This window comes from Clupea harengus, chromosome 2, assembly GCF_900700415.2.
Source record: "Clupea harengus chromosome 2, Ch_v2.0.2, whole genome shotgun sequence".
Classification (NCBI taxonomy): Eukaryota; Metazoa; Chordata; class Actinopteri; order Clupeiformes; family Clupeidae; genus Clupea; species Clupea harengus.
The window spans coordinates 29,496,764-29,521,665 of NC_045153.1; the positions used below are offsets into that span (position 1 = coordinate 29,496,764).

The 24,902-nt window shown below is 45.5% G+C and overlaps 2 protein-coding genes and 1 long non-coding RNA gene across 3 annotated transcripts in view; 1 reads left to right on the forward strand and 2 right to left on the reverse strand.

The window, feature by feature from the left end:
* The window catches only part of usp37 (ubiquitin specific peptidase 37), a 35,226-nt gene extending 15,521 nt beyond the window's left edge, over positions 1-19,705 (forward strand). The window contains exon 25 of the mRNA XM_031560200.2: positions 19,687-19,705. The gene's annotated coding sequence lies outside the window, so the exon portion shown is untranslated. The remainder of the gene's footprint in view (positions 1-19,686) is intronic.
* Positions 2,315-24,902, reverse strand: part of hibch (3-hydroxyisobutyryl-CoA hydrolase) — a 24,246-nt gene continuing 1,658 nt past the window's right edge. The window contains exons 2-12 of the mRNA XM_031578196.1: positions 24,735-24,824; positions 24,493-24,573; positions 24,304-24,356; positions 16,185-16,263; positions 10,186-10,331; positions 9,366-9,452; positions 8,033-8,091; positions 6,945-7,026; positions 4,734-4,853; positions 4,348-4,381; positions 2,315-3,444 (exon numbers count right to left, since the gene is read on the reverse strand). Coding sequence (XP_031434056.1) covers positions 3,329-3,444; positions 4,348-4,381; positions 4,734-4,853; positions 6,945-7,026; positions 8,033-8,091; positions 9,366-9,452; positions 10,186-10,331; positions 16,185-16,263; positions 24,304-24,356; positions 24,493-24,573; positions 24,735-24,824 — 947 coding nt within the window. The 3' untranslated portion in view covers positions 2,315-3,328. The remainder of the gene's footprint in view (positions 3,445-4,347; positions 4,382-4,733; positions 4,854-6,944; positions 7,027-8,032; positions 8,092-9,365; positions 9,453-10,185; positions 10,332-16,184; positions 16,264-24,303; positions 24,357-24,492; positions 24,574-24,734; positions 24,825-24,902) is intronic.
* LOC116218445 lies at positions 21,965-22,449 on the reverse strand. The gene is made up of 3 exons (XR_004162856.1): positions 22,356-22,449; positions 22,110-22,241; positions 21,965-21,995 (listed from the first exon to the last, which is right to left on the reverse strand). It is a non-coding gene; the product is annotated as an uncharacterized LOC116218445 (long non-coding RNA).

The following is a 24,902-nucleotide window of genomic DNA, read 5'->3' on the forward strand; positions in this document are numbered from 1 at the left end:
GAGGAGAGGGGCGGGAAATGCAGTATCACACACACACCCTCTTGGATGGGAATGTGACAGCTGTCCAGTTGGGGAGAGGATTTCTACAGATGGACCTTGGGCGGAGCACTCTAATGTGAGGGAAGGGCTCATGTTAATACAAACACTTTACAGAGGAAACAGTGTCTCTGCCATTGCTGTGTTCAAATTCATTGTGTGTTTTCACAGGAACTGTCGGTTTGAAGCAGCCTGCCTGGCTGTTGAACATGACAAGTAGACAGGAATGGGGCAACTTATCTTTCGTGCCCTCATGACATCAGCGTGTAGGGTCATTTCACTGCTTCTGCTTCTTGGCTTTGCTCTCATTGGCTGTTGCACCTCATTCCACTCACCCTGGCTGATAAGTGTTGTCCTTTAACTGTCAGATGAGGAAAAACAGCTGGAGGCATAACTCAGCTCTGGCCATGGAGGTTATGAACATGTTTGGTCAGTCCGTTCTGTCAGTGTGTTCAGTGTTCATTTGGGTCAACAGAAACTGACACGCAGAAACGCAGACACACAGACACAGACACACGAACACGGACAGACACACGCACACACAGACACACGCACAGACACGCACACACACAGACACACAGACACGCACACGCACAGACACACGCACAGACACACGCACAGACACACGCACACGCACAGGCCCATCCCATTCATCCTCCTTCCATCTGCTTACTAAGACACACAGCAACAGAAGGTTCATGGTTTCTCCGTAATGGGGTCTTGTGGGATTTTACTGTGGACTAGTGGAAGAGCAGACATTTATTACCTTGCCTGGTCTTCTGTCAAGCTCAGTTCATGTCCTTGTGCGTGGAGGAAGATGGTGGTAAATCACTGTGACCAAAAAGCTACGGCAAAACAGCAAATCACTGTTCATCGCCGTTACATGCCGCCACTGTGCTTTGTTGAAGAAGGACTTGTCCTTGTGAAAATGAAGACATTGGCTGTATGTTGCTTGCCATGACCACTCAAATGACTTCTCTTAGATTTCTATTGATTCATTCAGTGCCATTGCTGCTGTTCAGCTGTGGTGGTGATGGGCAGATTGCCCTCCTCAGTTGTCAGCCTCAGAACATTGCTACAACCCATATGCAAGTCATAGTCAGATAGTATGCAGGGCCATGGCATTTCAGTGGAGAGTTTATGTCACCTTAAAATAGACCACATGCTATTTCAATTCTGCAAGCCACACTTGGGGGACCAGTGACAATGTTTAGATAGAAGTTACGTAACATGCCAGTGCCCTTAATGAATGGTGAAACAAGCACAATTACTCCGGGTGTGTGGTTCAGGTACACAGCTGCTGCCAGTCCAAGTGTGTGAACATTTGAGTGCAGAGAGCAATACTTCCATGTAGGTTCAAATACACAGATGCCACTGTTTGCCAGCCCTGGCTGAAAGCCCTTTAAAGCTACCTTGTCTCAACAGACTGGTGTGTGAAAAAAAAGGAATACTGTCACCTGTGTATTTTCTCTGAGCGTGAGATTATTGTGTAGTGCAAAAGGGAACAATTCTGAAGAAAACTTAAATCAATTGTTATGTATTACAGAATTTAAATTGTATTCTTATTTTATATGAGGCCTTTCTGCTCACGATGCAGCAAATTGTTGTGAGCAAACATGTTTACTTCAAATGAAGAAAAAAAAATCAACTCTAATAATAGTAACAGCTGCTGCTCGGCATCTGCAGAACAATGATTTAGATCACCCATGTGAAAAAGTGAATTACTGTATGCAATGTAATCTTGACATATTTTGCAGTGAGAAGCGTTGTTATATATTTGTTATCTTGAAAGATAACGAGTGTACTTTCTGGTCTGTGACTTACCAAAAATGTGTTCAGCATTCCAGTTTGAACACCGTGTATATTAGGTGCTAAACTCGATGGATACTGCAAGAAAACTGATTGACTGCAGCTCTGACAAAATATCACTGGCTCTATTGAGGAAAAACTTGAGACATTTCGCATACATTCTTATTATTGTGGTCAACTTCCTGTTCAGTCTACCTTTGTACACCAAATGACTAAAAGAGTGACACTGCATATTCTGCCCCATATTGATCTCTCTCAAGGTCCCGGCCATTTGATTACCCATCTGGAGCTGACCAAAGTCCTGACCGACGGGAAACTCTAGAGGCTTTCTGAGACTTGTTTCCATTTACAGCATATCATCCATAAAAATGGTTATAACCTGTACTTGACACAACCGCAGCCCTGGACATCTGTAAATAATTCAAGAGGAAAAACAATGTGGAGCCAAAAAAAACATGAAATAAATGCATTTCTCTGACTTCCGTATTTTATTTGTTGCACCTCAAAGTTACCAGGACAGAATCAGAGAATTGCATACACAGAGGTGTTGTGTGTCTCATATGCTAACTTTCACTGCAAACAAACAAATAGAGCAATGTAACATGGCTTCTGTTCCCACAGAGATCTCCGCTAATTCCTCTGGCAGGCCCAGAGAAAGGCCAACACAGTCACATCGATTCTTACCTTGCCTCTGAGAGGGGACTAATTGACTTACAGTGTGGATCAATTCATTAGCTGGCCTGAGAGTAACAAGGGAGCTCATCTACACCTCCAGCCGTAAAACATCCTCAGCTACCTGTAGTATTTGGATTTGACTTTGACCCTTTCTAATTTACACATATATCAGATATCTAAGTCATAGCCACCCTCCTCCCTCTCATTTCATAAAGGTGTTGAAGAGAATGTAACATGTGGGACGCTGCAATGACTCCTTGGTCTCTGCCGTAACACTACAGTGGTTCCTGGGTCCGTGAAGAATTGCCAGAACCCAGAACTGTTAGCCCATGATGAATTGCCATTACTGAAATTCTACATGTGAGAGACTTCCCACAGCTTCATGATGTCTGCTGCAAGGAGAACATCAAACATGTCTAATATCACTGTGTGCACTGACTACTAAAGCACAGTTTCTTTATTGAACATGTTCAGTGTACAGTAAGTTTTCATCTACTTCAGACCATGTTATATAACTTTCAAATGTTTTGAGCAGTGAGGACAGAGACACTCCCAGATAACAAATGCCATTTTCTATTTTTTTTTTACAAAATATAAGCAAACCGTATCAATCAAATATAAAGCACTAGGTGGTCAGTCCTCATGGATGTCTGCCGTGTAAGTGGCACATATCAATCTGGGCATTACCAGCACAGGAAAGGGCACTGGTTCTGTAGTGAATGGCACCATGCCTACTTCCACAAAAGGCCATGATGAGGGTGGCATGTGGGACATGCGATGGTCCCAGAGGCTTGCCAGGACAGTGGTGCTACAGCTTGAGGTCACGCTCCCCCAGGGACTTGAAACTGTCCTCCACCGACTGCTCTGAGACTTCCTCCAGGGTGCCTGGCTGCCACTTGGGGCTCTGGTCCTTGTCAATTAGAACTGTGAATTTAGAAGTCAATGGAGTGACAGATCAGTAACTCTAGGATGGTGGCACAGGGTGGAAGCAAAGCAACACATTCACTGCAACGACCTTCTGGTCAATAAACCAAAGAACCATAGCGTCTATGGAAGCCACAGACTCTTGAAAATTTGTGCAACTAGTAAAAATGACAGATACTCAAGGGGCCGTGACTTAATAGGACAACGAGCACCACAAACGGGCTTTGCGCATTACATGACACAAAGCAGGGTGCAATCAAGCATAAATGGGTTGAGTAATTGGTGTGTGTGGCGATCAGCCAATCACAAGGATTTAACCCATACTTTATTCATATTTACACGGAGCTCAGTAATTGTTCTACAGTAGAGCAAACCACAAATTTATGGTCGCAAATGAAGCGGTTTACACCAAAGAGATGTTCTTGTGCGGGAAGTCTGCCCAACATTAAATCCTTCTGAGGTTTAATGGAAAAGGGTGTTACTTTGAGCGCAAAAGCAACAGTGTCTGTGAGCTGACACACCCCAGCATGACCCGCTGATCCGTACATGTTTGCGCTTAGAAATCTTGCTCATGGTAGGAAATTAGCTAAATGATCTTGGCAAGTTATTAAATTAGCTTATTTAGGTCATGTGCAGCGGACTTTGAGTGTTGCCAGCCACATGGAGACCCAAGGAGTTATTGTTCAGTGTTTGTGACAAAAGACCTGAGACGGTAGTGCTGGTTGCTATTCTGTCTGTGATACTCTTGGAGTCATTTTACTTGTAAGGTCAGCTTGGTTGCAAAATATCTACACTACCATGTTTAAGGAAAAACATAATGGATACTTCTGTCAATTTTAACCTCTCCAAAAATATGATTCATAAATGACATCTTTTGTGAGGTGAAGGACATGACCATCTTACCTGCTCTAACTCCTTCATAGAAATCTTGACCTTTCTGTAAAAAAGAAATCAAAGATAATACACACACACATCTGAAATTAAAGAGGAATATTATAATCATTTCAACAGCATATACCCTTAAAATACAAGTACTCCTAAATAACCACCAATCACTTGTGCCAATGATTACATTTTGTTGTAGGTTTTTTTTAAGAAATATTTTTTGGGGCTTTTTCTGCCTTCATTGACAGGACAGTGTATAGTAGACAGATAAGGAGTGGGAGAGATAGAGATGGCCTCAGGCCGGACTCGACCTGGAGTCCTTGTGTCTGGTGTGGCCGCTGCGTCACGTCTCACCCTAGACCATTTCATCCAATGATGACTGCGGGAGACTTTGGGAGACCTACCATGCAGGCTTGGGTCAGCCTGAACTCCATGATCAGCACCTCCTGTAGACTCATGGAGGCCCCGTGCTGCAGCTGTTTGAGCGTTAGCTTCATGGACGTGGGAGACATTTTGGAGAGAGTCTGTGAAAGGAAACGCAAACAAACAGAAGGGTAAAAGAAAGACTCTGGCCGTTTCTAACACATCTTCTCCCCTCTCCGTTGCCACTGAGGAATGTTGAGGCGAGATCACACCGCTAGATTACGTAGCGGTACACCAGGGCCAGGACACTCACGGTCGTTTTTGCTGTCAGACTTATTAAGATACAAAATGGTTAATCCCAAGATACAGTTGTAAATGAGTATAAGGTGACACGGTATGTTGACTCTCTGAATCGGTCAAGGGTCACTGTTCATCTTTATCTAGTCCAGGCATTCTTCACAAAGCAGTGGAGATAATGACATAATGCACTAGTAGTCAGGGACCAAAGAGAGACAAAGAGGACACCTGACCAAGCACTTCATTTAGCTAAATTAACAGTATTATAAAAGTAATTAAGACTTGATTAAGTTTAACCCCATTAAAATGATATATATTCACCACCATCATTATTATTACCTTCCCTTGAGGCTTGGACCTGGAGGAGCATAACACTAAATGCTGATATGACGATCTCTGCATATGCGTATGAACAGAGGATGCTAATGGGGAATGGGAAAGGGACAGAGCAGAGCAGAGCAGAGCCATGGCAGCCACCCTCCTCCACTTCTTCAAAGCTGTGACAGCTGACAGGGTTGGACAGAGGGACTCTGCCTGTAATATCCAACAGCTTTGGCTGGCTCCAACAGATGTGCTGCGCCAGGCAGGCAATGAGAACACCTGCCCCTGCACAGCCACTTCACCTTCCTCTCGCTGAGCTTGTTTTTAATCATCAAAACACACAGAGCCTGTTGTGAGGGCAACCTTACAGTGATGCTTAAGGAGCTCTTCCCCCGTCATACCATTCAGTAATGTCCAACAGACAACAATCAATGACTCTTCACTCCCAGTAGATCTATTCAAAATCACCCTGTAGTCTTGCAGATATGCCCCTTTCTGGTATCTGAGCAACTTAAGACAATCTGATTACATGTACAAACCATGATAAACAACGATTTTCTGTTTATTTGAATTTGAACAATAAAGTGTTTTCAAATGGAGGCGACTGTTAAAATGACACTAGAAATGCAGCAGGCCCACAGGCTAACATTGGACAACAAATTATTTTTTTTATTCAAGCACAGCAGAGATGCGAGTCCGAGCACAAATAGGCTTTCTTCTACTAATGACTTCTAATTTGATTCAGCCGGCATTACGCAACTCTGCATGCGGCGGTGTGGCACAACAGAGGGCTTCTGGAACAGTCAGTGCAGGACAGAATACAACTGGCCTCTTCTCTCACCCATTCTCAAACCTTTATCTCTTAACCTACCTCAGCGCGGGTACGGTAAACATAGGTGTTTTTCAGCACCTTTAGCTTAAGCCAGGAGGATAAGCCTAACCCTATTAAGAGCTTACAGTTTTTAATGAGACGGTCATCACAAATGTGCCTCCACTAATGGTGGTGGGGGGGGGTCAAGCCTTTGCAGACTGCCGGGGGGAATCGTCAGCCTTTCAATGTTATCCACAGCAGCTAATCGTTTCGCGGCTCTTAAGCATCTAGTGGTGCTTACAGTTCTCTGGTTCCCTGGACCTGCATATGACTTACATTTGCATTTTCTTGGTACATGTGCTCAGTTGGCAGTGGAACCTGTGACCTTGGCACTGTGAGCTCTAGACTCTACTAGCTCGTCTAGAGGGAGAGTCAACAAAATAACATGTTCCTCCATACCAGCTGCTGCTGCTGGTGGTGATTCACAGATCCGTGACAAATAAGTGAAGCTAAAGTGGACCTCACACAAACTTGTTTCTATTCTTGGGTTTTGTGGAAATAAAGACATAACTGCCTCAATATACAGTCTGTGTTAACATGAGTTAGTGACAGGAAGGTAGGCCCAATTGGTTGTTGTTCTATTTTGTTGTCCAGATGTGCGTTTTATCTTGGCAACAGCTGGAACCCTCTTTGACATTGACAGGAGGTCACATAAAGACCCACAGGGCATGACGTAGTCTGTGATGGTTCACAAAAATGAAGAGTGGTTTAATCGTTCTATCAGATCATTATTCTACTGCATTCTCTTTTCTTCTAAGCCCACCTCAGCCTGCTTCTTGGCGAACGGAGAGCCGTCCTTCTTCAAGTTCTCAATGACCCCCTCCACACTGCTGGCATCAAACAACCTGCCATGAAAACACAACACAGTGGGATAGAGAGGACACATGAGATCTTCTGATGATTGAGTAACACTGACTATTTCTATACAAACTTCACAGCTTGGGTGTGATGTGACGCTTCACACAAACCTAATTCGTAGCCCCCTCTTAAGAAGTGAAATCAACTAGAAAGCACGCAGGCAAATGTCACATTAGTATTTACATAAATAATTTAGGTCTGCAACACAGCCATAGTTACATGGCACTCTGTGCCAGGAAATGTAAAAGAGCAAAGTTTGATAAGGCAGACTTTTCCCCCAAAGGCAACCGAACAACACAGATAAACCATGCACTTTAGGGTACCGCAATCAGCGGATTGTTCTTTGAGACATTGAGTAATGGTACACGTAAGCGTTCCAAATGGCTTGTGTTGCACTACCTGGGAACCTAACGGAAGGAACATGCCCAAGGCTTTGTTGTGTTGCGTGCTTTTCCCCTGTAAAACGGCTAGATTGTGGTGTGCGTTTAGCATCCCAAATCAGTTTTAGAGTGTGACCGCTGACGTCAGTTCATTTCTCCCTCCCTGAGGTGATCCAGTTTCATGGCTTTGTTTCGTGAGCCTGCTCACGCTGAGGTAAAGGGATGTCTCTACTTGAGCTCTGTCAATTCCACATGCCTAAAATAAGTCTACTGAATATCATTACAAGTGCTTGATACATTGGATCGCTCAGAATTGCAGTATTGTGGGACCTTGCAGGTTATTTAATCCACACATTTTGTGAGAGCACTTCTGTTATTATTCCCCCTCACCTTCCCCATTAGTCAGACATTGCACTGACTACGGAGGCTTTAGGTTACTAAAGAAAAAGCAAAGTCTTATCTAGCCGTCTTTATCCTGGTACATCGTCTAAAAATGTTATTTTCCCCCTGTTCTTGTCTTCGTAACAGGCAATCACATATTTAAAAGCAAAGAGAGCAGAGAGAAATCAAGAATAGACTAAAATAAGTGATGTGTGAAGTTTGGATGGTTTACCTATTGATGGCTTCCATGTGCTGTTCAAGGGCAAAGGGTTTGTCTGCATCAAGCCCACTCTACAGGGAAAAAAAATACAGGTCAGTTATTCTGTGCGTCTGTGCGTCTGTGCGTCTGTGCGTCTGTGCGTCTGTGCGTCTGTGCGTCTGTGCGTCTGTGCGTCTGTGCGTCTGTGCGTCTGTGTGTATTTTGTATTGTCAGACTGTGTACTATATTTGTCAGATCACACAGAAAAGGTGCCACACTTAGGCTGCCCTCTAAGGATTCTCTCTGAGTGTGCGTCCTCTTCACATGCAGAATGGCGGCACATTTAGGTCCAGTCACTCGGCAGACTATTTCATCCCTAGGGGCTTACAAGTTAAGTACAATGCAAGCAAATAGCTAAGCAAGGAAAAAATATGAATAGCAACGTTGACAGCCAAACATACTGCAAAACTGTGTGCAAACACACACACTCCACTCTTTTTCCCATCAAACAGAGGCCCTGGTCCAAATCAACTGGTACTGCCAAGGTCTAGGTCACTTATCACAAAAGAGCTGTGTGTTTACATTCTACTCATGCTTGCTTAATGTGGGCAGCATTACAGTCTGGGATGAAAACATGTCTTTCCCAGGATAAACTGGCTGTGCTAGAAAAAGCTTGGCCATGAATCAGTAAATAAATCTCAGATCATTAAACTGGATCATGTTGTAACCTGCAGTCGATCAACACTGATAACACATTCTTCAAAATGAAGGGGGGAAAAAAACTAAAACAACGCTCTTGGATACAGAACCACAAATTATACATCTACAAAATCTACAAAGGAGTAAACACAGAAAAAAAACCTGTTCAAACTAAATGGAGCCGGCTAGAGACAAGGCGAAATCTCAGGAGCAGCCTTATTCGAAGGGGGTTTTCACACAGGCACATACATTTCACAGGGCTGCTGATTAGCGACAGGTCACCCTTTCAAGCTGCTGGCTGATGTAGGGCTGCTCTGAGTCAGAGCTTAATCTGCACTCTGGCCCTCTCCTCCTCTCCTCCTCTCCTCCTCTCCTCTTGAGCAAACATTACAGGGCCACTCACCCTCACCAGGAGGAACTGCAGCAGCAGAAATATACTACATAATAGCAGCCCCATATAAAACACACAAGCAGAGTACTGTACTTTGATCTTTGAATTGAATGGTAGATAAGATGAGGGTAACACATTACAGAAACAAACAGACATTAGACCCACACCTTCTCACTGGTAAATATAATCCACTCAAAGCCACTAATGGAGACACTGAAGTCCAATTAGCTATTTCTTAGGTAAACCACTTTGTCGTGTCAGTGTCGAATATCTTACCTGTTGCTGGTGCAGGTCCAGTACTTTAGCCACATCACTGATTGAGGGAGACTTCAGGTCAACCAGATCCTTTTCAAGGGCGGCAATCTAGAGGGAGAGAAACACAAACAATGTACTACAGTGCTTTAACAGAAGTTACAACACACCCATGGTGTCATGTAATGAGCTCAGCTGTATTACAGCTGGTGCTGGATGGTCAAAGGAATTACATGTACAGTACATGTCTGACAGGAAGACTAAACTGGACAGAGAAGAATGGAGAAGAGACAGGTGGGTAGGCCAACTGACAGACAGACAGACTGACTGACTGACTGACTGAGACAATCAGGGCATGACGGCCACTATTCTAGCAGGCAATTTTATGACTGTGACCTACAGAGTAGAGCTGTTCTCTCATACCAAGACTGAATAAGGCCTGTACTGTTCAGGTCATTCTACCCATCACTGGGATCTCTGGATGCCCTTTGCTGGATGATTTCACATATGTTCCTTTAGGCTCTGGCTGTTCGCTTTAACACACGCCCCCTCTCTGCCTACAGGGTGACCTGTCCTGCTGGGGTTTCCTGGTGGGTTGCCCTTGATCAACACTGCTGAGTAGACCTATCACTGCATGACTCCCTCTCCAGCAGGGCCTGTTCTTGGGATGTTCCCTCATTTCCTCTTCAGGAGCACATGGAAAGGCAGCCAAATGCCGCAACTTTTGCCTGACTAGGTCCTGGCACATCCTGCTAGCGCCCCATCAGTTGGCACTGGCTGCCGGTGACTCAGCAAACGGATCTTGGGCAGTGCCCACCTCTTGGTGTGAACAACCGTGACGTACCTTCTCCGACTCCACAAAGTGTGTGGCCACCCCCGCCCGCAGCACGTCCCGGCCGCGGAGACGGAAGCCGGTCAGGGCCAGGAAGAGACCCAGCCTGCCCTGAAGCCTGGGCAGGAAGTAGCCACCACCAACATCGGGAAACAGGCCTAAAAGGTGAAAGATATACACAAAAGAGGGTCACATATGAAGGGCTTGGGACATTCAGTGGTAAGAGGTGCTTGTTCTTGAAACGTTCCCACCCCTGCCAATTCATAGTAAACCACACAGATAAACAAACTCCGACGGCAAAACCCCTCACTTCAACAACGGCATAGAATGATTGATTCCAACAATAACGTTTACAGGAAATCATAATAAGCTCTGAACTCGGGACATCCTTCATCCTGTAGGTGTTTATATTCCTGATAAATAGAGCATAGGTCCCTCTCATTCACAGAGCTGAGGCCCACAGCAGTATTAGGAGGGGCCCAGACGAGCTCAAAGGAGCCCAGCGTCTCACAGTCGACGAGGAGTGAAAAACTGCTGAATTCAGGCGCCTGTCAGAGGCAGTCTGTGCCAGCACTGAAAGCTTGTACTGACAACATCCAAAGGATCTAATGGAAAACAATATGGTTGACCTTCCAGTAATTTCATGTTTAATACCCATTAGACACTGAAGCCATAGTTACCCAGTAAAGGATAACTCTGTCAGCCAATTTAGCTGCAAATCCATTTATGCGATCACCACAACTATGAGACAAATATATCGGGTTTCGACACTTACATAATGCAGGGCTGGGGCTGAACAAGCGGGCTGTTTCAATTTTCATGTTTCAAATGCGATTTATCATCGTATTACGGGATTTGATTCATAGAATGCTAAAATATCACACTCTGGGAAGAGCCAATTGGTAAATGATACAATGTTTTTCAGTGAGCAGTGAGAAGAGGATCCCTCCGCCCCTTCCCCTCCAAAAAGAACAAAAAAAAAAAACATGAAATAACATCTCTCCCAATATGGTACATTAAGGAGAGAAGTGGTAATGAGAGATTGGGATAGAGGATGGAGGATTAGGGCCCATGACCTGATTCTGGGCTGGAAAATGTAATATCATAAATGCAGATTACAGGGCGCTGTTCATCCACTTGCTTTGTCCCACCACAGGGGCAGTTTAAGACACCAAAATCCCTTAATCCCCACCACTGAGGGGGTTAAGGCAGTGGGGGTAGGGCCTGTAACCAACGGAAACACAGATGGACAGCACATTGTGCAGGAGGATTTTGGTCGATTCCCTTCCGGACATTCAGGCAAGAGAGTGAACACCACACTATATATAGAGAGTGAATAACACACTTTACATTTACATTTACATTTACATTTAGCAGACGCTTTTGTCCAAAGCGACGTACAATGGAGAGAACAGTCAAACTAAGAGCAATAAAGAACATGGTGTAACAATAAATACTACTTTACATAAGAATTAGAAAAACGACACACACACACACACACACACACACACACACTATATGAAGAGAGTGAATAACACACACACACACTATATGAAGAGAGTGAATAACACACACACACACACACACTATATGAAGAGAGTGAATAACACACACACACACTATATGAAGAGAGTGAATAACACACACACACACACACACACACTATATGAAGAGAGTGAATAACACACACACACACACACACACACTATATGAAGAGAGTGAATAACACACACTATATGAAGAGAGTGAATAACACACACACACACACTATATGAAGAGAGTGAATAACACACACACACACTATATGAAGAGAGTGAATAACACACACACACACTATATGAAGAGAGTGAATAACACACACACACACACACTATATGAAGAGAGTGAATAACACACACTATATGAAGAGAGTGAATAACACACACACACACTATATGAAGAGAGTGAATAACACACACACACACTATATGAAGAGAGTGAATAACACACACACACACACACTATATGAAGAGAGTGAATAACACACACTATATGAAGAGAGTGAATAACACACACTATATGAAGAGAGTGAATAACACACACACACACTATATGAAGAGAGTGAATAACACACACACACACACACTATATGAAGAGAGTGAATAACACACACACACACTATATGAAGAGAGTGAATAACACACACTATATGAAGAGAGTGAATAACACACACACACACTATATGAAGAGAGTGAATAACACACACACTATATGAAGTCCTGAATGCGTCTGGTGACCTGCTACAGCCTAAAGGGAGGCGGGTTACTACGCCTTTCACACAGCAGTTGGCACATCCTGGTTGGCGTCTGCCGCAACATATAAAAGAGAGCGAGGCGTTGGTCTAGCCACAGAAAATGGAGCCTGAATTAATTGCAAAATGACTGACACTAATGCACCGTCAAATGTGAATGGCACGTCATCTTGGCAACAGAGCACTTGCGAGCATAATCCCATAATTAAATTCCGCATATCATTCCGGAAGGAAGTGAGTAAATACGAAGAGGCGTTGTGCCTCCAGCAGACCTAGCACAACCCAGGAGGAGGCAGCTCCCAGTCATGACCAAGCAGCACCTCACACTGAGGTGACAGCCATGACAGGGCAGAGACGCCTGGAGCACCAGGGGACAGAGAGGCGTCATGCTTGTCCTTATGTTTGTGCTTAGCTTAGCTCTTAGCTCTTAGCTCTTAGCTCTTAGCTCTTAGCTCTTCTGTGTAGTAAGGCTGGAGATCCTCTCATGGCAGACTCAGCATTACTGTGGACACACAGCTCTTCTGCTCTGGAATCTAGGCCAAAGGGGCTGTGTGTGTGTCTGTGTGTGTGTAAGTGGAGGGGAGGGGGGGCTATGAGGGTGGGAAGTAGGTGGTCCGAGGGGGGGCCAGATAAGGCCAATCATTCCGTCTGTGGGAGAGCTATATAGGGGTTAGGACTATTCCTGGAGTCCTCAGACCCCTCGGACCCTCACTGGGCTTTAGGTGAAAGTCAAAGGCACCCCCCTAGCGAGACACTACCACTACTAGTAGTACCCTGTGACGGGGCACCTGTGTTTAACATACCCCCAAAACAAACAAACAAACACAACTAATCACAGAGATGAATTTAGGTACTTGTTATTCTTCCATGAAATTCTCTCTCTTGCATTCTCCCTAAAACCTTCATGACCTAAACACTCTCCAATAACGAACATAATGTGTAGAATAAAAGACTGTGCACTACCTCATTTTTGAACCAGAAAAGCTCGGCATCTGCACGGAGCACAACCATTAAGCTCGATCAGAAGCAAAGAGGATTAACCTACTCTTTAAGCTTGGGGGGGGGGGGGGGGGCGGCGAGAGACGCCGCATGTTTTAATGGCATTAGAATGACTGACAGCCATTCAACACACATATTCCCTCTCCTACGCTCTCCGTGGAGCTGGAGCCCAGGGTTCTCTGATGTACAGCTGTCTAAGGGGGGGGGGGGAGGATCTGAGTGTGAGGATGGAGGCGCTGATCCCTGGGATCTGGTTATGGAGCCTCTGCACGTGTGCTGCTGAGGTGTGGGCCTGCATCGCTGATGAGGGACAAGGACGAGCTCCATTCATCACAGATCCACTGATCTATGCCGTGGCACTGAAAAAAAGACTTCACTCGATGTGAAGCAACCTCAAGTTTTTAACCAGCTCTGGGGAAGGAATGCAATGCTCTAGACTGACAGACATCGGTCTCATTTGAGAGCTACAGCATTTGAGAACAAATCGTGTTAGGGTAAATCTGGAGACTGAAGCCCCTTCTAAAAACAAACAGGTCTGATACACAATACAACCTCTACTAAGTGCAAGCAGATTACTGAGTCCCAAGTCTGTGCTCCCGAGAATCACGAGTTTTGGAAAGCAGGAAGCATGGATGAATAATTCAGGAGGACTGTTGCAGCTTTGGGTTGCTTACGGAGAAAACATCCAAACAGGCAGAGTGCCACAACCCAAATGCTGATTCTTGTGAACATTGTTGATCTCACAAAGTCAAACCCCTTTATGAAACTCTCAATATGCACCAATTAAGCTACAAAGACTCTAATTGACAACAAGCAACACTTCTGGCAAGTAGCTCACAAGCAACACTTCTGGCAAGTGGACAAAAAGTGAGGTCGACTGAGGACGTCTTACATTCAAGCAGCCAAAATGGTATTCCTAATAAAGCAATCTTTGTGTGGTTATCAACTGAGATTATTAAACAAACAGCAGGGGCAGCATGTGAATATTTCCAGTGCCCAAAAGGGAATACTTCAGTGGGTCACACAACTCCCCTTGAAAAGCAATCTGCCCTCAATAAAATCTCTGCACAGGCCAGACAACAGGAATCTGACATGGCATCTCCCTCAGATGGCCAGTGCCAGAGTCCAGCATAGCTGGGCAGCAGACACAGTGAACTGAAGGGGATAAAACAGGGGTGTGAACGTGGGTGTGAGAGGATGCCAGGGTGGCATGTGCCAGTGAGTGTGTGGCAAGCAATCCACTCCGAGAGAGTTCTATGTTATATCTTCCGCGTGGGCAGACATCTGAATGCCTTCTGCTTAAAAACACCTTGGGTGGCAGATGGACCACCTAAATTGTGCCTCTCAACACGATACAAACAAGACTTCATGTTTATAATGAACGTAAACACAAGATTCTTATGTGATATTTCAGGGCCAGATTCCATGAAGAAGTGGTTGTCTAACGATTATGACCTTGGGTTTAAAAGGGCACATTGCGCAACCAATAGTTGTGTAAAAGACTAATTGCATCATCACCTCTAGCTAGAGCCCATCTGTTGGGTTTCATGATTAGCTAACAAGAATAGTTCAGAAGGCTCTAATTCTCTGAGGAAGGGAGTAGGCAACTTTACTACTAAGGGCTTAAGTATAGTACACAATGTTTGAACGCACAAACGCATTTGTGTTTCTAAAGTACACTAGTTTTGCTGTTGCAGACATGTCTCTCAGTGCACAAGTTTTATCACTCAATCACAGCATATCTCCACATCGTGTGAATGATTGTTATTTTTTACAGGTCTATAGTTTTCCCTGCCCCTTCATAACCTTCACAATCTAAATAACGATAGCTACCCACCTTAAAAAAACATTGCTGGTAATCTAATCAGTTCTGATTCACTGAAGCATGAAATAAAATAAACTCATTTTATCAGTGGGTCTCCAGTAGTTTTATTCCCGTCTGCTGAACGAATAAATAGCGTAAATTGATTTTGTTTTTGTTTTTCTCTTGACTATGACCAGTGCCTTAAAACTGGCATGCACAGTCAACGCACACACACACACACACACACACACACACACACACACACACACACACACACACACACACACACACAACATAGACCATCCTGGTGACTGGTCATGTGCACTGTGCGCGGACCTAAATGTAGCCACGTCCACTGAAGCATACTTCCCCCTTAGAGAGACATAATGCTGACAAGGGCTTGCTTACTTCTGATCAAATCATTTCATGGACTACATTAGCTACTTGTATAATCAATTCATTAAAGGGTGCAGGTGCTGTGTTATTCAGGAGAAATTAAAATTCCTGTTCTAATTGGTCAGTTGCGGTCAAGTCTTTGGGACATTAATCTATGACCCCACAGCAACATATGAAGCTCAGTTTGATGAAACTACATGTGAAAAAGCTGCCCACACCCCCAGCGCCCATCTCAGAGTGACTGAATCTCCTCCAAACCCCCGTGGGCTCCATCAGTCTCTGCTGCCTGCATGGTGGTCCTCCCATCACTCAGTGCACTGGGCTCCACTCACGCTGGGCTCCACTCACTCCAGCAGGAGACTCTCCTGAGGCCCACACCAGTGGCTTATCACACTCACTGCATTATTAATGCCACACGCAAAACCACCACACCAGGCTGGACACAACCCAGCGCTGTCTGAGGCGGGGGGGGGTGTGTGTGTGGGGGGGGGGGGGGGGGGGTGTATACACATAAGTTCTTACCGATGGCAGTTTCTGGCATGGCAAAAAGCGTCTTCTCTGTGGCCACTCGAAACCGTCCGTGAACTGACAGGCCAACGCCCTGCGAGAGAAAGACAGAGAGAGGGAAAGGAGGGAGAGGGATATAGAGAGGGGGGGAGAGAAGTGAGGAGAAGGGAGAAAAAAAAAAGGCATAAGCGATCGATACCTGGGACTGAGCTGGGAGAGGGGCAACAGATGGGCAGGGCGCAGAGAGGGCAGCAGGATGAGAGTGAAACCACAGGGGCCACCAGACCCCCTCATGCCTCCGCCAGGGTAATTAATAAGAGCAAAGGGGTATTGTGAGGGAGAGGAGGAGGGTTAATGAAAGGAGAGGGCCTCGGAGCAGATGCTCAAAGAGACAGGAGGAGAGAAGAGAAGAAAAGAGAAGAGAAGAGAGAAGGACAGAGAGAGAGAAACAGAGAGACAGAGAGAGAGAGAGAGAATACAGGGAGGGCCGCTCCCATACACATCTACCTGGCCCTGCTGCCATAGCAACACGGACCCACATTCCTGACAAGCGATCGGTACAACTGGAGTCGGAACCTGAAGTCGTACTGTATCCTCGGCTGCTCCACGCAGCTGCTGCAGTGACCAGGAGGTGGGGGAGACGCATGGACCAGTCCCCCAGATCACCATCACTGGCGTCGCGACACTGTGACCTCCACCGCTGGCTTACAGGACTGGCTAGGACAACAAGTTCCATAAACACGGCACTCGGAAAGTTCACAAGGGGCCGTAGGCATGCTACTGGCACCACCCCCCCACCCACCCCCGACCACTACACATTAAGCCAGAGGAAAGACACGACACAGGACTAGACACACCAAGGGGGCCCCAGCACTCAGTGATGGGAGGTTAGCATTTAGCATGACTATACAGTGGGACTAGGGTATGGGACATTTAAAAGATTTAACAAACAAGAGATTTAAAAGATTATGTACAGGGTACATGCAGTAAACCTGCATTCAGCTGGACGCTACACAGAATGGCAGAATGCTAGCATCGCTAATCACGGCTCAGACAATCCCCTGATTACATTAATGTATACAACCATCCACAGCAAATCACAGGCTGGGAAAAGGCCCTTGGAGACAGCCAACCTTCACTGTTCATTAGAAGAGAGTCAGCCCTAACTGTTCACAGGCTTCCTCCATCTTAGTCATTAATCTGTGCAGTAAACAACAATAAGCTGGGACTTTTTCTTTGGTCTGAGGAAGTCCCTGAAGTTGGTTTTGCCAACTCAGTATCAACTCCAGCCGGGCCAGCAGACACTTGATCGATACGCTGGTCGATGCACAAAAACTTTCGCAGTGAGAAGCCCCATAGCGGCACACCAAGATTTCTCTCTCTGCTGATGAGGCCACTATTTCTTTTCATGTTTTTCTACTCCGTTGCCATGGAAATAGTCGTACAATAATGCACAGAACGTCCTAATGATGTGGAGTGTTGCAACATCTTCCTCAACCCTCAATGGCACCACATGGTACGCAGTGGTACCCATTTATCCACATTAAATGTATACAAATGTATACGCTGTACAACAATAGCTATGACAGACGACTGGCGTCAGCCACCTAATATTACCCACAGCATGTACGCACTCCGCTGTCTTCCCAGCAGGTGTTCTCTGTCATCTTTACTGCGGCTCTTGAGGCGCTGGTTCTGTGCTAAGAGCAATTCATTGAGGAAGAGATGGGAGAGAGTGGATAAACCGGGACACTCCGGCTCCAGCTCACCTCAGGGTAGTGTGTCACTAACCAGAGCAGACTAAACAGCAGCCTGAGGCTGAGACTGCCCAGACCCGCGGAGGAGGACTGGGGCTTCTCCGTGGATGCTGCAACGCTAAACACATGTACAGTTGTGCCCATGTAGTGACACAGAGGAAACAGGCCTCGAGGAAGGTATGTAGGGTTATCAAGGGCACGACAAGAGCCAGACGTTAGCCCGAGTTACCCTCATCATCGATGCCTAGCCACCAGAGAAAGGACAACATCCGTTCCTGCCATTAGTGTGAAAGGACCAATAACGAGCGAGTGTGTGGGTGTCTAAGGCATTCAGTCGAAATCTCAAGGCTTCCTGCTCAAAGAGGCACAATGCACTCAGCCTCAATCACCCAACGCTAAAATTCATATCAGCGTTTCTGGGGAGGGATACACTTTAGAATACACTCAAGCCAAGTGCTGCAAGCTGAAACATTTTCAATGGTGTGCGGACAGATGATTTATAAAGTGTCTAGAGGACGGCTGTGGTTTACTTTAGGGACACCTCAGAGCACCGCTGACTGTTAAAGGCTCGTATAAATCAAGCCGGACGGAGAGCAGAGCAAAGCCCTTTTTTTCTGTATTCACCAAGGCTACACGTGCCGTATGTCACCGCCGCCGCCGCCGCAACATGATTGCGAGAGGGCAGCGTGGCCCATGCAGAGCGGGCTTCTGACGGGAGATCAATGTGTGTGGAGTGGCCTTAAGGGGGATACAACACTGCAAAACAGTGTCATGTCATGTTTCAATCCTATATGTACCCTTGAAACAAGAGATTGCGTTTTTGATGAAAGAGTTGCTCCTCCTGGGGCACTGGAGACGAAACCTGGTCGATTCTGTGGTATGACATGACCCACGGCTTCAGGTGGAGGGAAACAATTCCTACCAGTAAAGCGATCAAAACAGAACACCCATCTGCCTCTGTATAACAGCCAGGTCTTTAAAAACAGGGACCTCTTGTCTGAAATGGAAAATACCAACCGTCAACAGCAGCAATATCTCACTGAGAGTCTGAGGTGGTCGAGAAATTCTCTCCAAACCCGGTTCAAAGGCACTCTTTATCTGCCAGTCATCATCACCCCTGTGCATCTTGACTTTTTAACTGCAGTGGAAATGGGTCGCTGTGTACTGAGAGCTTTGAAGGAATCTTCCATCTGACATTCCATTCCGAGAGGTCATAGTCTGGCAACACGTCTTCAGGAGATCACAGTACCAGAACATAGAGCGAACATCACAAGGGCTACTTGGGAATGATGGAGGCAAGAACAGATTCTGACACAAAAGCAATGATGAGTGACAAAAACTAAACAGTTGGGTTTAGTGTTTCTTTACACATTCCACTATACCACTTGCCCTCGAAAGCAAGTTGTCCTGCACACATACGCAAAGAACTGTAATCCAGTAGTGCATCATCCCCTTAGACAGCCCAACGGTTTTGTCATAGACAACATGAAAGAAGCAAATGGCTGATAAAATCTCCCTGTTTGAACAGTGGGAGCATACATTTACTGTAACAAAGCCCCTCTCTGTGGACAAGCACAGCATGGCTTCAATCAGCTATTCAAGCAGCAGAATCGGACAGGATTGAGGGCTTCAAAGCAAGGCAGTGCAGTGCAGAGCAGTACGGTTTGTCCTGAGCAGAATGTAGTGTCAGAGGCTGTCTGCGAGAGGAGGTCAAGCAAACAGTAAATAAAGCTGCAATGAGTCACGGCCGACTGTGTGTCTGTGTGTGTGTGTGTGTGTGTGTGTGTGTGTGTGTGTGTGTGTGTGTGTGTGTGTGTGTACAGGGTTAGGGAGGCACTGTGACTTGCAGCTCTGCCTCCCTGCTATCTGCTGCTCCTGGCTGTACTGTCATGCCTGAGAGAACCTTGTGATTAAGAGCTACACAAGCGATCTCAGCTCTGCTTTCCCGCACCCCAAGTCCCAATTTCACCTTTCAGGCTCCAGACTTAACGTCCATATAAGGACAATAAGCTCTTCGAGTGGAAGCAGTCTAAACCTCTGTTAACATAAGAGAACATATGTACCCATCTACAGTGCTCAGGAAACATAACATCACCTCTGGCTGCTCTGTGCATTCATTACAACCATGGCCATAAGGCCATTATCTTAATGTGCACTGAACTGCCCATGTATATTTGCACATTTGTACTTACAGGGGCATAGAGGCCCTTGAAGGTGGGCATACACAGACACGTATGCATTCTGAGCATCTTTACCCAGCGCTAACAGACAGTGTTATTCTGAGCATCTTTACCCAGCGCTAACAGACAGTGTTATTCTGAGCATCTTTACCCAGCGCTAACAGACAGTGTTATTCTGAGCATCTTTACCCAGCGCTAACAGACAGTGTTGTTCTGAACATCTTTACCCAGTGCTAACAGACAGTGTTGTTCTGAGCATCTTTACCCAGCGCTAACAGACAGTGTTGTTCTGAGCATCTTTACCCAGCGCTAACAGACAGTGTTGTTCTGAACATCTTTACCCAGCGCTAACAGACAGTGAGCATAACTGTAACAGAATGGAGATAACACCGATATAAAGGGTTCTCTTCAGTGGAAGAGACCAGTGTTCCAAAGAGGTAGGCAGCTGTGTGTAGCGAGCTGTGACTTGTGTCCCTGGAGGCAAGCAGTCCTCATTCTACAACCCTAAATCACCTCATCACACACACACACACACACACACACACAAACACACTTGCAACTTGGTGACACACCAGGTAGAGTACTGTATTTGCAATCTGTAGTTTTCACCGCATAGCCAAAGCCAAACAAGGGATGGCTCAAAATAATCACTGTTAAAAAAACAAACAAACAAACAAACAAAAAAAAAAGCTCTGGTTCTTCCCCTCTCCACCATCTGTCACATATGACCTACTAGTGACAGGAACAGAATAGCCCCTATTTGAGCACACGAGGATATTTGCTGAGCAGGTGTGCCACGGTTTTCAGTGCAACCGACTGGCTGGCTGATTAGCCTTGGTTAAAACCTCCGTCTCGGAGAGAAAATGAAACCCTCAGTTTTCAAAATCAACACAAATGTTACAGTCATCTGAGTAAAGAAGGCTTACTTCAGACTAAACAACCATGATGTTCCAACACATTTGTCACATAATTATACTTTCATTGTCAAAAAATGAATGGGATCAAAGCAATCACACCAGACAAGCCACAAATCAAAACCCTGGCACGGCTCCGGCATATTCTCCGGCAAGGGAAAGAAAAACACCTATAAAACACCTGCCGCTTCGCATCTGTTCAGCCATGAATCTTTGATGTTACCCAACACTAGATCCACTTGATAGATTGCCCTGCCGCACATAATGATGCCCACACAGGTAAGCCCTGTTAGCTGCACCTGTTGTGGAGAATGCCACGGTGGCACCTGCCAAAAGGTCTACGTTACATCCTTATGAGAGAACCACGATGTTCCCAGCTGACCAGCGAGCCCCAGCTGCCCACACGTCAGCTTCTGTTCCACGCCCTGGCTCCAGACATTTACGGAATTTAAATCCATTTCCCTGCAGGAATCTTCCCTTACCCATGCTGGAAATATGCATAAAAAAAAAAGAAATTCTCTAGTGGATTTGAGTCAAGTGTGAAATCCCAGATGGAGAGAGGCAGCGATCTAGAAATAAACCATCATTTTCATCTCCAGTGGAGGAGAAGTGGTGGGGATCAAAGGGTCTAGAGTCTTTTCTGAGAAGCTGTCTGGCACTGAGAACAGCTCTTGCCAAATATATGTTCCTATTTAGAGCTATGTCTATTTCCCACCCAGCATTTCAGGGGTTCTTAGGAATGTTGGCCTCTCAGTATGGTCAGTGAATGATGCACTTTCTTACAAGGGTAGGGGTTCCACATAGGTTTCCTCCTCTGACAAAGAGCTAGGAAGAGAGAGGCCTGTAAAAGGCATTTTGTTAGACCACCAAGAAAAAATAAGATTGACAGATGTCTGTTAATAATTTTAACAGGCATCTTGATCAAATTATGTAGCCACCAGTATCAATATGGATTTTGGAATCCTTCTCCCATTTCTGTAGAAAAAGTTAATTCATTCTATAGAGATTTGACCTATGGCTTAAGTACTCTCAGATCATTAGCACAGGTAATTCATACACAGAAGTGTATAGTGTGAGATCACCATTCACCTTCAGTTGTGGGTATATGTGTCTGATCATGGTGAGATTGAGTGCATTCAAAGCCTTGGGCCGGTTCAGTGTGACGACTCCTGCATTACCCACTCTCTCAGAGAGAACCTCAGCTCCAGCATGACTGGACATCTGGCAAGCAATAATAACATGGGACTTGAGTCAGTGCACAATTTGACATATCTGATGCAATGGCACTGGCTGGTCAAAGTGTGAGGGATCTCAATTTTTATAACGTGAACTTACCATATGACCTTGTATCCTTTGCAATCTGTAGATTGTCTTCAGTCTATACAGGGCAAGTAGTGCACAGAGAAGGTTACTTTTCATTCAAGTTCATAGTTCACAGCTCAGTTGATAAAGTAAGCATATGTATGTTACATATGTCTCATAAGTATTTATCTCACCAAATATACTTGCCAACAATGTATTTTTGTTACAGGACAGACTGACACACCTGTCGTTTCTTCCTCATTCCTGAACTATTCCCATCTGAACTAAAGCTCTAAAATAATTCACAAAACTTTTGAGGTGTAAAGTTGGGCTGTGTACCCACCGGGACACCCCCATTAGTCAGACCGTAGCCACTATCTCACACTCTAAACCCCAACAGCCCCAAGATTCATGTCCCACATAATGTTCCAAAAATAAACCCGGGCAACCTGTCACCTCATTTTGTATTTGAGTCTCACAGGGAAAAAAAACGATGCATGTTTGGGTGCAGTCCCCCGAGACGACACAGAAAGGGCCTGTTTAGCTATATCCACAGCATTGAGATCCTTAGAGACCGTAGCCACATGTCATATGACAGGAGAAATGGGTTCATCTAGAGACACTCCACCTCAGTGGCTGTTACTTATTGGCCAGGGTGACGTGTATGCTGGGGAGCTCACTGAGTATGTGAGGGCACCTCGCAGACAGACTGGTGACTGATGGAGTGGAATGCACGACTCCCTTCACCTCCACTCTCTCTCCACCCTCACGCCGCCTGCCAGACACGAGCCCCTCGACCTGGCCGAGAACGACTGCACCGCCAGGGGACGGGTGACAAACGAGCAACACAAACAGCTCGGACAGAATGAGAGTCGTGGTCTCCTGTGGTGCATCAGATGTTACACACAGCGCCAGCAACAAGGCTGCATTCACTGGGGCAGACGTGTGTTTTTCCCGTCACAGAGAGGTCCTGAGACGTCAAGCTGAGGTAAACTGTACTTAAAGAGCTGTGCTCCCGGCTGCAGCAGCTCAGGCAAATGCTTATGCTTATGCCACTGAGAACATAGGGGAGGAAGCTTTCAGTTCAAATTCTAGACAGGTCTAGCAGAGAGAGAGAGAGAGCGAAAGAGAGAGAGAGAGAGAGAAATCAAAGCGTGATAGCAACATGCTCTCCCCTGTGTCATACCACATCCTGACCAATCAGAGGCCACCTGAGTCTTAATTCACAGGGACCTAGAGGACCTGTAGAACACAGCTCACTGCCGCCACTTGCAGGACTGCTGTGAGGGGATTAAGACAGGCTTATAGGCATGTCACAGGTCAGCAGAAGTACACACAGAGGTCACATTCAAACTCACAAAATGCCATCAAATAATCATTTTCACATATTTCAACCAAAGCCCCCCCCCTCCCCTCCCACATCTCTCTCCACTACAGACATTAACTAGGACAAAATACTCAAAATATGTCTTTATAATGCACCAGTATTAAACCAGTCAGTTCTTTTAAGAGTGTGAACCCACCACTCATGATAGCCACATCATCACACACGGCAGAACTGCACACATCTGTACCCAGTCTGACGTGGCTGAACCTCTTGATAACATGTCATTCTAGGATGCTATCACTAATCCCTGCTGGATTTATCTCTGGACTTTCAATTAAAATAGTCCTCTATCCCCAATTGCTGGTGAACTGAGAGAGCCCCTCGCATTCAATGGACAAATCAAAGGCACCCTGCATCGTTTGGAGCCATTTTGTTTTGGAGCTGTTCCTCTCCTCTCTGTTTTGCATCACCCATTTTTTCCCCCCCTCAAACAGCTTAACTGCAATGAATGAAAACATGCATGCTTGGCTGAGGATTTGATCTCCTCTGGTGCTGCTCAGTCAAAGGATTTGGGATGACATGCTCTTTGAGTGCCATCTAGAGGTTTCAAAGAGAACTACAGTTCAAAAAGATGACGCTAGTGCGAGTACTTACTCCTCCCATTGTTATTCCATCAATAAGGGCCACATATGGCTTTTCATATGTACCTAAAAATAGAGGATAAAATGTTCACTCAGACACTTCAAAAACCAAAGGTAGTTGACCAGACATTAATAGAATGATGCAACAATAGATGGCTTATTACACATGGGCACATCATCTCTTTCAACTTTACAAACTCACCAATGGTATTGTTCAGGATGTATTCCTCTTTGAAGAAATCTTGAGCTAGAGGATCTCCTGCTTTTCCAGCTTCTGTTACAGCTGAAAGGAAAGCAAAAGAACTTGGGATAAGTGTCAACAAATAAAAACTAACCTAAGTGTGGACGCTACTTTACTGTCTGTAACAAAACAACAGCCATGAACAGCTGTAGACACCAATAAATCGACATCGATGGTGATACTCATTCAGTTAGAAGTCTCACCTCTGATGTCCCCACCCGCACAGAAGGCTTTTCCTCCAGCTCCTTTGATAATCACAAGGTCTATTTTGGAATCCTTCTCCCATTTCTGTAGAAAAAGTCAATTCATTCTATAGAGATTTGACCTATGGCTTAAGTACTCTCAGATCATTAGCACAGGTAATTCATACA